The following is a 12,329-nucleotide window of genomic DNA, read 5'->3' on the forward strand; positions in this document are numbered from 1 at the left end:
CGTTGGCAAGAAAAGTCAAGTTGATGGGATATTATTGGCCAAAAGTGGTGGAGGATTCCCAGAAAATGGTAGCGGAATGTCACAGCTGTCAAGTCCATGCGAATGAAAAGCATGTCCCTGGAGCCGAACAAGTCACTATAATGACGGCGTGGCCATTCGCAACGTGGGGGATCGATATAGTGGGCCAATTCCCAGAAGCAACAAGGAAAAGGAAGTACTTGGTAGTCGCGGTGGACCACTTCAGCAAATGGGTAGAAGCAGAGGCAGTAACCGCTCAAACACCTGAGCGAATGATCGAGTTCTTACGAGAGAACATTATCATGCGGTTTGGAATCCCGCAAATGCTCATAACCGATAATGGTACCCAGTTCAACTGTGTCAAATTCAAAGCATATTGCGAAAGCATGGGGATCAAGAATCATTTTTCCTCCGTGAATCATCCCCAATCGAATGGTATGACAGAGGTTACCAACAGAGCCATGATTCAGGGCATCAAGAAGCGACTCGGTGATAAGAAAACGGATTGGGTGGATGAGATACCGCATATGTTATGGGCATACAGAACTTCGGTGAAGGCAGCGACAGGCGAAACACCCTTCTCGCTGGTTTATGGGGCCGAAGCAGTTCTTCCTGTTGAAGTCAAGTCACCTACAGACAGGGTAATTTATTACTGCGCCACCCAAAATCCTATCAATGTTAAGGATGCATTGGATTCTGTTGAGGAGCGAAGAGAAAAAGCTTACATGCGAATGGCAGTATATCGCAATAGAATCAAAAAGTATCATGACAGAAGGGTGCGAAAGGTGATAATCAACGAGAAAGACTTGGTCTTGAAAAAGGCGGACAAAATACAATCCAGAGAAGGCAAAGGAAAATTAGGTGTCAATTGGGTTGGGCCTTACAGGGTGTCCAAGAAGTTGGGACCCGCAACTTTTGAAATAGAAGAAATGAGCGGCAAAAAGCTTCCGTGCACCTGGAATCTAGAGAACTTGCGCCTATACAAACAGGCTGAGTAGTTAAGGGAAATGACGAGTACTCTTTTTCCTTTTATGAGTTTTTTCCCACTGGGTTTTCTGATAAAAGGTTTTAATGAGGCTTTGATCCCACACAGTTTATGTATCCATGTAACGTGAAGTTTTTTATTTTTAGCAAAATAAAGATATTTCAACGGTTACAACTATTCACTATGCAACAGCTGAATGCATGTCCTTCTTAAGCTGATAAAACACATAAATGTGTTGCCTACAACAAGAAAGGCGGATGCATGATTACGCATCATTCGTAAAACCTTATGATTAAACCTTATGATTGTTTAAGAATTACAAGGCAGGCATAAAATTAAGCGAATAAACGAGTACTCAAAAATTGCGAAAAGGGTCTGGCCACCCTAACGAAAACAAAACTAACTACGAAAAATTACAAGTATTACAAGTATGAAGTCGGCAAAAGGCAAGGGTCGCATACGAAAGTAACCGGCATTAAGGCAACAAGGAATAGAAACCCCACAAAAATTGCACATATAAGTAAAACGGCAAGCGAAGAAAGTAAAGTCATTCGGTTAATATATGCTTAAAGTTTGTTACATACAAAAGTTCAGATATGAATAAAACTATACTACAGTTTCTTCCTCTTCGCCTCTGTTGCCCCCTTCGCCTCCAGCGGCTCCCCCATCTTCTTCAATAGGGTGATCGGCTTCAAGCGAATCCCCAATAATAAGATCAGTAATCGCATTAGAGCGAGATACCTCGGGCTCGACGTGAGAAACATTTTGCGGTGCGCCTTCTTCTACATCCTGGTTTGGGATCTCGCGGCTGGTTGGAAAGTCATTGGAACTCTGCCAGTCAAGGAGAAGTACCTCATCCATGTCAGCATCTTCCGCCTCCAACTTGTCCCATTTTTCAGCTAAATCCTTTTCAGGGATGGAAACTTTGGGGCGGTTGAGTACGCGCTCTGGATTCCCATGTTCATAAGCCGCATGGATTCGCTCTCCATACCAGTAGATGCGGGAGCTATCTTCAGATACGATCTCCTCCGTCTTCTTCTTTTGCATCTCCAAAGCTTCCTTGGACGAATTCAGGTCATCGATTGCTTTCTGAAGCTCATTGGATTTAGCCTGAAGTAATTTAAAAGCTTCCTCCCTCTCGCCGACGGCCTTTTGACAGGCATCCTCGAGAGTCTTTACTCGGCTTTGAGCGTCATCAAGAAGTGACTTCTGAGTCGCCAATTCGGTACCAAGGTTTTCCAGCTCTCTCGTCCTTTCAGCATCCCTACAGAGGGCACCCTCAGCAAAATTGATAATCTGCACATTAGGCGATACATGAATGAAAGAGCAAAAAGAGGCGTATATTTGAAAGATAAAACATGAGTGAAAAGCAGTATACCTCTATGGCCCGCTTCTCAATTCCCTCCATGGCAGTTGGAAGCGGCACCTTTTCACGGATGCGAGAGGCAGATGGGAGTCATCCAAGGACATTGCCTATAGAAGAAACAATGTCCTTACAGGAAAAGCTCACAGCCTTACCGAAGGTTCTAGTCCACCATCCGCTCATATCGGGGATCGGCTGCGAATGCGTAAGGAAAAGGGTCAGGAGAATACGATGTGGCGAAAAATAAAGAAACCGAGAAACGTGAAAATAAAGAAAACGAGAAAAGAAGGCAAATTATAAATACCTCGTAGATGGGAGCACCGTACTTTTCCTTTGATGGGGAGGATACGGGCGTACCACCAACATGCAAGATCACAGAAGTGTTTTTCTTCTTAGGGCGGGAAGACTCCACATCCGCATTGTTCTTCCATTTCCGATTTAATGAAAGGTCCTCAGAAACGGGGTCCGGTGACACGGAAACAACTGCAGTACAAGTTGCCTCGACAGAAAAAGACGCCCCCACGGATGGATTCGCCCCTGCGGAAGAGGTTGCTTCCGTCAACCGTTTCTTCCTCCTTGCCAAAGCTTTCGCCTCTCGATCTGCTGCGAGTTGGGATAAAGGGTCACCCCTGCAAAGGGTTAAAAGAATTCATCAAAAGGGAAATAAACTAGCAATACCTTGTACGAAAACACGATAAGGGATATAGACAACATGATCTCCCTCGCGATAAGCAATCGCCACTCGGCTCCTTAACATATGGAATGTCTGATCATACGTCCATATGAAAGGGGGAGTGTTCTTCAAGAATTTTATAATGGCGGATTCTTCCTTGCTCGGATAACCAAAGTTCAAACTCTTTACATTAGGTCGACCCCAGCGGCGAAGAAAATTTGGATTCTCTTCATTAAACTTGATGAAGAAATAAGACCTGTCCCACTCGCAGATTTTGTTCGACTTCTCATCAAAGCCGTAGTAACCGCTCTGTCGGATAAAGGTAAAATACTCCCCCGAACTTTTGAAGTGGTGAAGCTTGGAGAAGATCTTGAGCGAGAAGGGGACCTCCAGACAATCCGCCAAAAACTTATCCAGAGTCAAGTCGGCCCATCCATTGGGATGCAGTTGTCCAGGTGCGATTCCATAACCATCAAGGATGGAAGCAATCTCATCCGCCAACGGATACGTAAAACCGCAGATAATTTGGGCGACAAATATGGTAAAATACCCCTTTGGGAAGTTGCCAGGACCTCTATTTTCCCCGGGAATGCTTGTTTTCAGGCCTTGAAGCCAGGGGTACTGCTCCCGCAAGTCGTCAATCGTCTCGCGGCAAACTAAGCTTCCTGACCTATCCTTCTTCGGTAACAAGCGGGGAGTTGGGATAGGTGGTGGAATCAACTTCCTAGGGTCGAAACCTAGGCCCTCATCGGTCGTATTCGCTAGATGGAGAAACTCGACGGGATGAGAATCAGACCTAGGAGAGCTAGTTGAGACTTCATCAATCATCTCATCAACCTCGTGGGACACCTCGCGATTGTAATTTTCGTCGAAGGGTGTGAAATCAAGTTCAGGGTTCGACATATCGGTGAAGGAAACGGACAGAAATAAAAAATGGTTGAAGAAGTTACAGAAAGAGAAACTTACATGTGGGAAAGAACGCAGGGAAGAACGAAGACAAGAGGGTCGATGCTGAAGAGGAAATGACAGAAGACGAAAGAGCTACTGGTTAAAATCTCCAAATTTCAAATACCCAGACGAATGTGAAGAGTTGCCTAAACGTATGAAAAGACCCTAAAAGGGCTCTTACCAAACCAGGGGGGAGGCATGTGATGATTCACGAAGCCAACTGGGCCGAATCCAAAACACGGGCCCAACCCACGATAACTTAAGCCCATGGTTCAAGTTGAACGGGCTCCTAATAAAGGAAAGGGCTAACCGCCCGAAATCCTAATAAGACACTAAAACCACCCACTCAGAGAAACGGTTATAAAGGACCACGTACATGACTACGTGGGGGACGTGGCACAGGAGGAGTAACCGCTGAAGGCGGTTACCTAGAGGTGCTTATAAAAGAAATAAGGAAGCTAGGAGACAGGTAGTTTCGCATTTTTAATCCTCTATACAATTACCGACCTGCTAAATTCCATATAAAACTGACTTGATCGTCGGAGAGTTTTTCCGGAGATTCTGTCTCCGGTTTTGTTTTGCAGGTTATTACTACGAGGATTATCCACTCAAATTCGGCAAGTTATCAAATTTATACTTTATTAAATTTGTAATATTTGTTATTTTATTTATTGATTCTTAACGGGTAAGGGTACCCGCGGGTACCCGTGAATTAAATGGGAAGGGTATGGGATGCAAAACATATACCCGTTAGGGTAATGGGAAAGGTACGAGTAATTAAAAAATAAAAGGGTAAGGGTTTGGAATTGGAATTGGGATTGGCACTACCCGCGGGTACCCTACCCGTTGTCATCCCTATCTGCAAATACACCCCCTAACATATGCATTCACAAAATCAATCATGCCCTCTTTTTCATTTTATAGTTTGAAAATATAGGTAAGTTTTGTTTGGTTAGTGCAGAGAAAATATGATTATCTAAACAAAATATGATTATCTAAACAGATAAAACTTCAAAAACAATGACATGGAAAATGAGATTAGTGAATTTATAAAAAATATAAAGAATTTTATTTTTAATCGTCATTCATCATTTTAACTAGACCGATTATAAGAGTTATTATATTAGTAAAGTGTAAAGTTCATGAGCTAATTTGAGGTTAAAATTGAGAGACTGTAAATATAATTTACAAAAAAATATACACTTATGGTCCTTAAATTATAACATTATTAATAGAATGATCCTTAAACTTTATTTCTTGACATTTCTTCAACTTTACATTATTGAGTAAATTACATTCATGGTCCCTAATTTTTATCTTTACTTTTATTATGGTTCTTGAACTTTAAAACCAGAAATTATGACATCTAAATTTTGTACTTTACTAACATAATTAATAACCATTTTACTATTGACCATGTCAAAATAGCAAATGACAGTTTCAAAATAAAAAAATTTGAAGATTAAAGTTGTTTAGAACCATATTTATCACGAAACAATGTTTTCAATTTTTCGAATCATTTTTATCAAAAACTAAATGACATACCAAAATGTTAAAAAATTAAAGTTGCTTAAATATTATTTACCAACCATACAATAAAGGGTTATCTGCTATTACAATGGTCATCTTAATGAACATTAAAAGGGGTTATGTTACTAAATTGTAATATTCAGGGCCATAATATACAAGTCTGTAAATGAGTTGATCCGCTCATAAGCAGTTCAACGTTCAGCTCGATATAAAGCTCAATCGTGTTTAGCTCGATTTATAAACTAGCCAAGCTTGAGCATGATGAATTCAGTTCGAAAGCTCGCAAGCAGACTCAGTTATAATTAATGAACAACCTCGATTATAATGTTAATACACACACTCGTGAGCAAACTTGATTTGCTTATTTTTTTAATAATAGAATTTCTATCAATGTGGGAAATGGAAAAATAGCGTAATTTTATGTAAACTTTAGTTTTGTAGGCTTCAAAACAATGTAATTTTGTGTTAAAAAAATTCAAAATGAAGATAATCAATGAATTGTTTCGCAAGGGAAATTCATGAATAGAATTAACGAGCTGCTCGCAAGTAAAGCTCGTGAACAATCTCACGAGCAGCTCAAAACAAAGCTGTCAATTTTCTAACAAGTCGAGCATTAGCAAGCCAAAGCTTGCTTGACTCGGGATTACAGCCCCCAAAGATATAGTTGAAGACCATAAGTGTAATTTACCCTTATATTACTCTTAACATTAAAAAAACACACAAATCATGATATTTTGAAATGTTATGAATGTACCTTGTTTGGATAGGAATTGTGAATTGAGTTTGAATTGTTGGAATTGAAGAAATTGAAGATGAAGATAAAATGGACTTGAAACACCATATGGAAGAATGCTAGAATGTAGTCCAATAGTTGCACCTCCACTTGCAAAATTTGCACCATTTGTAAAGTTTGTTCCCATCGAATTTAAATACGCATTTACATGTCCTATTTTCAATTCCTCCGCTGATAACAATAATATATAATCATCATCATAATATTCAAATCCGGTACTCGGTATTCTTTAATACGGTAAAATTATAAGGGTATTAGTTTATTCTATTTCCTCCTGCTGTTTGTATTTTTATATTAAAAATTAAAATTTTAGGCGTTTGGTTAGAAAACTATAATTACCGTTTTATATATGAAAAACAACTTTTCTAACAATAAAGAATCTCTGCTTTTTGTAAACAGTAAACATGAAACCGCAATAGTAAAAAGCAGGTAAACCAAATGGGCCATAAAGCAGACAATTCTAGTTATCAAGAGGACAAAAAAAATCAAGAGCTTAACGTGTTAACATAAAAAAGGCACAATACCATTTGGCTCCCCAAACTAAGACTTCAAAATCAATTAGTACCTTAAACTATCAAAATTATCAATCAGGTCCTTGAACTAACAAAATATCATCCATTGAGTCCACATTGTAAACAAAAATCATCAATTGAGGCCTCGTCGAAAATCATTCAGTTGAACAGTTTCAGACCTTCTTTCTAAGCCCATTTTGAACAACACAACAACAACAACAACAAAGCCTTAGTGCCGAAATGATTCGGGGTCAGCTAACATGAACCATCATATAAAACCGTGAAAATCAAGTCGTGTCAGCGACACAGATTCGCTCCCTCCACTCCGTCCTATCCACTACCATATTTTCCTCAATTCCCAATAAACTCATATCACTCTCGATCACCCTCCTCCAAGTTTGCTTAGGTCTTCCCCTACCCCTCACCACTACATCCCTTTGCCACTCTTCGGTTCTCCTAACCGGCGCATCAAGCCCTCTACGTCTCACATGGCCAAACCACCTTAGTCGGTTTTCTCTCATTTTATTCTCAATAGATGTGACCCCTACTTTTGTCCTAATTATTTCATTACGCACCCGGTCCTTTCTCGTGTGACCACACATCCATCTCAACATACGCATCTCCGCCACCGACATCTTATGGATGTGGCAGTGTTTCACTGCCCAACACTCCGTACCATATAACAATGCTGGTCTAATTGCCGTCCGGTAGAATTTTCCCTTCAATCTATTAGGCATCCCGGGATCACAAAGGAAACCCGTAGCACTCTTCCACTTCGACCAACCAGCTTTAATCCTATGAGCAACATCTCCATCTACTTCTCCATCCGTTTGGATAATAGATCCTAAATACCGGAAGCAATCCGAGGCCTGAACAACTCTCCCATCTAGGATGATTGTCCCTGCCTCCCTACTCCTACGGCCGCTAAACTTACACTCCAAATATTCTGTCTTACTTCGACTCAACTTAAAGCCTCTAGATTCTAGAGTTTGCCTCCATAGTTCCAACTTCATCTCCACTCCTTCTTTCGTCTCCTCAACCAACACAATATCATCTGCAAACAGCATGCACCATGGTATACCATCTTGAAGTGAACAAACACAAAAATTATTACAGTCTATATTAAATACTCACAGTTTCTGATTTTAGGATAGGATGAGGATTCAATTGATGATTTTACTTAGTTCAGGTACCTGATTGATGATTTTGATAGTTTATGGTCCTAATTAACTTTGAAGCTTTAGTTTGAGGACCCAAATGAGTGTAATGCCAATAAAAATGCATAATACCCATTTGGCTCTCCAAACCAAGTCTTCAAAGTTAATTGGGATCTTAAACTATCAAAATCATTGACCAGCACTCTAAAATAAGAAAAAACCATCAATTGGTTCCCGTTTTAAACAAAACTCATCAATTGCAGTCTCATTGAAAATCATTCAGTCGAACAGTTTCAGACTCTCTTTTTAAACTCATTTTGAACCAACACAAAAATTATTATATTCTATATCAAATAGTCATCGTTTCTAATTTTAGTATAAGATATATTTTTTTCTTAGTTCAGACATGATTGATAATTTTAATAATTCAAGATCTTAATTAACTTTAAAGTTTTAGTTTTAGTTTGAGAGAGACAAATATATATAATACCAATAAAAAATTAGAAACTCAATCCAGATGATGTAAATTCTTATTACTTTTTATTCTTTATCTATCTTAATCAATAAATTCTTATTTTTATTTGTCCACATCAATAAGTTGAATCGTTTTAACGATGCGTGCCATTCAAACTCCACAGAAAAATTAAATAAAAGTCAAATCTATAACAAAATCAATGATCAAAAGCGTGGAAAAATAATTGATCAGAAATTTGATCTTTAAAACAGATAAATTGAGTTTAATTATGCTTTTTGCCTTGAAAAAACAAAGAGTCTTGATATCATTTCCCTATAATCACATACACAAAAATTTACTTCCAATTTCATATCACACTCATATAAAACGCGCTATAGACTTACATTGAAGTTCAACGACCGATTCAAGAGTGAAAGGGGGTTGAGCACTCATTAAATAGCTAAAAATGCGAAAAACTCTATAAAAACAATGTACTAATCTTTAAAACTTTTATTGTAAAAAGAAACAACCCGATCAATCGAGCACTAATAATAACCCCAGTGAATCATAGATACGCCACTGACAAAATTTAAGAACGTAATTAAAACTTTACTTACCAATACAATCTATAATTAGCCTTCCGTCACAGTATCTTCCGGCCGGCTTGTGAAAATAAGTATCTCCATAAGGAGGATTCAGGCGAGCAAAGGCTGCTTGCATTGAACCGGTGTCGGAATTCGAGTCCCCGAAGCTGAATATCGCCGGAAACTCATAGCTTCTCGGACTCAGGCCAAATGTTGGTATCAAAATGGAAGCAAAACTTAAAAATAGAAGAATATGAAAAGAAGAAGATGAAGTGATTCCAGAGGTTTTAGTATCCATTAGAAGAAGCTAAATTGCAATTTAATAGATGAACTTTCAATATATAAATTTGAATTATTAATAATAATTACTTAATCAGTTAATATAAAAGGATTTAATAATATATGGTCCAGCTATCATATATTATCTATAATTATAATAAAAAATTGTTATGAAAAATAAAAACAATTATATTAATAATGTAATGTTGTCTATTTTTGACTGGAAGTTCTGTTGTTATTTGCTTGTCGTATTAATATAATAATAGAGTAAATTATATAAATGGTACTTGAACTATACCCTGGTTCACACTTTATTTTATCCAAAAAAAATACGCCTTAAATAATGGTAACCGGACAATTAAATGCGTTTAGTCAGTTATTAACCGGTCAATCTGAGTTTTGACCATTTTTTATTAAAATTTCGACTAATTTCTCTCTCTTCAATTCTCATGGATAGTTGTTCTTCTTCTTGAACCAACTTCACCCAATTAAATGGAACACGAAGATAGATAGAGTGAGAATGAAAGAGAGGGTGATATTCAAGGAGAGAGAAATAAAAGAGAGGATGAAATTGAACATTTTTGGAGAGAGAGGGTGAAATTGAACTTTTTTGATGTCGCACCCTGGCTTCCGGTTTTTTCGCAGGTCGGGGTGCGTGGCCGGCTCGATCCGCCTTTCTCGTGTTTTAGGTTTCGAGTCGCCACCAATCATCATTTGGAAATATGTGTGCGGGCGTGATTGGTCGCCCTATCTGTTTGGATTGACTCTGTATCGTTTGGCTTTGATAAGGACGGTCGTCAGAGAGATTTAAGGTTCGTTTTTCCGGTTACGTGTAGGGAAGAGATGTGATCTCACCCTACCCCGCCCGACGTATCGGTACTATTGTGATATTATGCGTTTGCTATTTGCTTTGCTTTGAATTGTCGGTATGAACTAGGTACTCGCGCGTGTTTTGGGGTTGTAGGGTTTAGTATCGAATTCTAATGACGTTTTCACATCGATTAGAATTAATTTGGTTATGAATCCGAATGACGTTTTCACATCAATCCGAATTAATTTAGTTATGAATTCGGATGACGTTTTCACATCGATCCGAATTAATTTAGTTATGAATTCGGATGACGTTTTCACATCGATCCGAATTCATTTGGTTTACAATTTTCGAACGACGTTTTCACATCGATCCGAATTAATTTGATTAATTTTAATCCGAAATAACATTTCGAATCGGTTTATTTTGATTTGAAAATACGTGTATGACATACACGTAATTGTATTTTATCGAATTAAAATAATACATGCCCAATAAAATGTGAATAATAAGGAGTATTTTATGAATGATTGAATTACGTTAATTAAATTTAATAATGTATCAAAATAATTGAAATAATCAATATGAAACTCGGTTAAACTAATTAGGATTAAACTTAGGTAATGAAAGAGATAATTACAAATAACAAATACTAACAATTAGGCTAATCAACATCAAAAGGGCTAATTAGTGTACGAAATTAATTAGTAACTAAATTGCAGTTTAAGATAATAAAAATTAAGCTAATAAAATTGAAATTTTAACTAGTGAAAAATCTAACTAATTAATTAAATATTACAAACAATACTCGACTTTAGCAAGAGTCTCTCTCGACTGAAACCTTTTGGGCAACCGCCGCCGCCTGCGCTACCCTGGCCGCGTCGTCGCCGATCGGTGGTCGCCGGTGAGAGTGGTCCTTCCGATTCAGTGAAGGTTAGTCTCTGAAGTGAGAGAGTCGTGTTGTTTTGTGATTTCTGTGTTGCGATTTAGGTTTTCGTTTTGGGCGTTTAGGAGATTTCGTGGTTCTTGATCTTGTTTCAGCATTGAAGTTTAGTTTTGGCGTGAGAGAGATGTGTCGGTCTGTGATTTATACGTCTGTAATGTAGTTACGGTTTGGGCTTTGAGGCGTTTTCTTTCTTCTGACCTTGATTCTGATTTTGTGTTGGGTGGGGAAGGAGCTGTTGTGGTGAGGGCGGAGGAGAAGGAGGGCAGACCGTTGTGGCTGTGGTGTATTGAGCGGAATCTTGTGTTGTCGGATTCGGGTTCAGTCGGGTTTGAAGGAGTGGCTGTGATTGGAGGATTCTGGCTGTATCTGAGTGTCTGGAATTACACAAGGGGTGCAGGGATTCAATTTTGTGTCTAATGGATAGGGAAATGGAGAGGCTTCAGATTGCAGGAGAGGAAGGGGGGCATCTTGAGTTAATTGCTCCGCCTACAGCAGAGGTGGTTGTGGATGAGGGACTCCGATTCTTGGGACGATTTGTTGCGGACAGACCACTAAATTTCTTGAGTATGAAAAACAGAATGGCAGTCCTGTGGAGACCGGTTAAAGGAGTCGACATTCAAGAGGTAAGTCCTAACCTTTACTCCTTTGAATTCTTTCACCCAATTGACAAGGATAGGGTGTTAGCTGGAGGTCCCTGGTCTTTTGACAATTATGTGTTGATTATGAATGTCTGGAATTTTGGTGTCCATGTGGATGATGTGAATTTACTGAATTACTCTATCTGGGTGCAAATCTATGGGTTACCTTTGGGGACTATGTCTGAGCTAGTAGGCAAACAGTTAGGCAACTTCCTTGGGTCTTTTGAGGAATATGATATGAATAATAATACTGGTATTCATAGACAATTTATGCGTATCAGAGTCAGCCTAGACAGTGAGCGTCCGTTGAAAAGATTTAAGAAAATAAAGAGCACAGGAAATGTTTGGTCTCTAGCAACCTTTAAGTATGAACGGCTTGAGATTTTTTGCTACGTGTGTGGCTGCCTGGGCCATACAGAACGCTTTTGTGAAAAAGTTTTCAACGTGCAGGGGGGGGGGGGAATTCAGAGAGAATGGGGGGAATGGCTAAAGGCCCCAATAAGAAGAGGGGGGGACCAAAGTGGGGCGAAATGGTTAAGAGAGAGCATTGGGGGTAGTGTAGTAGGAGGGAGCCAGAGGGGGTTTGGAGGGAGTAGGGGAGGAGGAATGAGGATCATGAGGGACATAACTAATACAGG

The 12,329-nt window shown here is 39.0% G+C and overlaps 1 protein-coding gene across 3 annotated transcripts; it reads right to left on the minus strand.

The window, feature by feature from the left end:
* Positions 1-1,491: 1,491 nt before the first annotated feature.
* On the minus strand, positions 1,492-9,339 carry LOC136235643 (uncharacterized). 3 transcript variants are annotated; one of them, XM_066025477.1, is made up of 5 exons: positions 9,051-9,336; positions 6,272-6,481; positions 2,671-2,995; positions 2,382-2,561; positions 1,492-2,299 (listed from the first exon to the last, which is right to left on the minus strand). In XM_066025477.1, exons 4-5 carry the CDS (start codon positions 2,409-2,411, stop codon positions 1,610-1,612), a joined length of 720 nt encoding a protein of 239 aa, XP_065881549.1. In that variant the 5' UTR covers positions 2,412-2,561; positions 2,671-2,995; positions 6,272-6,481; positions 9,051-9,336; the 3' UTR covers positions 1,492-1,609. The 3 variants fall into 3 exon arrangements, 2 of the variants coding, with proteins under 2 accessions (XP_065881549.1, XP_065881548.1); XR_010691843.1 differs by lacking the exons at positions 6,272-6,481; positions 9,051-9,336 and having other exon boundaries at positions 2,671-6,262; XM_066025476.1 differs by lacking the exons at positions 1,492-2,299; positions 2,382-2,561; positions 2,671-2,995; positions 6,272-6,481 and adding an exon at positions 6,511-7,876 and having other exon boundaries at positions 9,051-9,339.
* Positions 9,340-12,329: the final 2,990 nt, after the last annotated feature.

The sequence above is a fragment of the Euphorbia lathyris genome, chromosome 7, assembly GCF_963576675.1.
Source record: "Euphorbia lathyris chromosome 7, ddEupLath1.1, whole genome shotgun sequence".
Classification (NCBI taxonomy): Eukaryota; Viridiplantae; Streptophyta; class Magnoliopsida; order Malpighiales; family Euphorbiaceae; genus Euphorbia; species Euphorbia lathyris.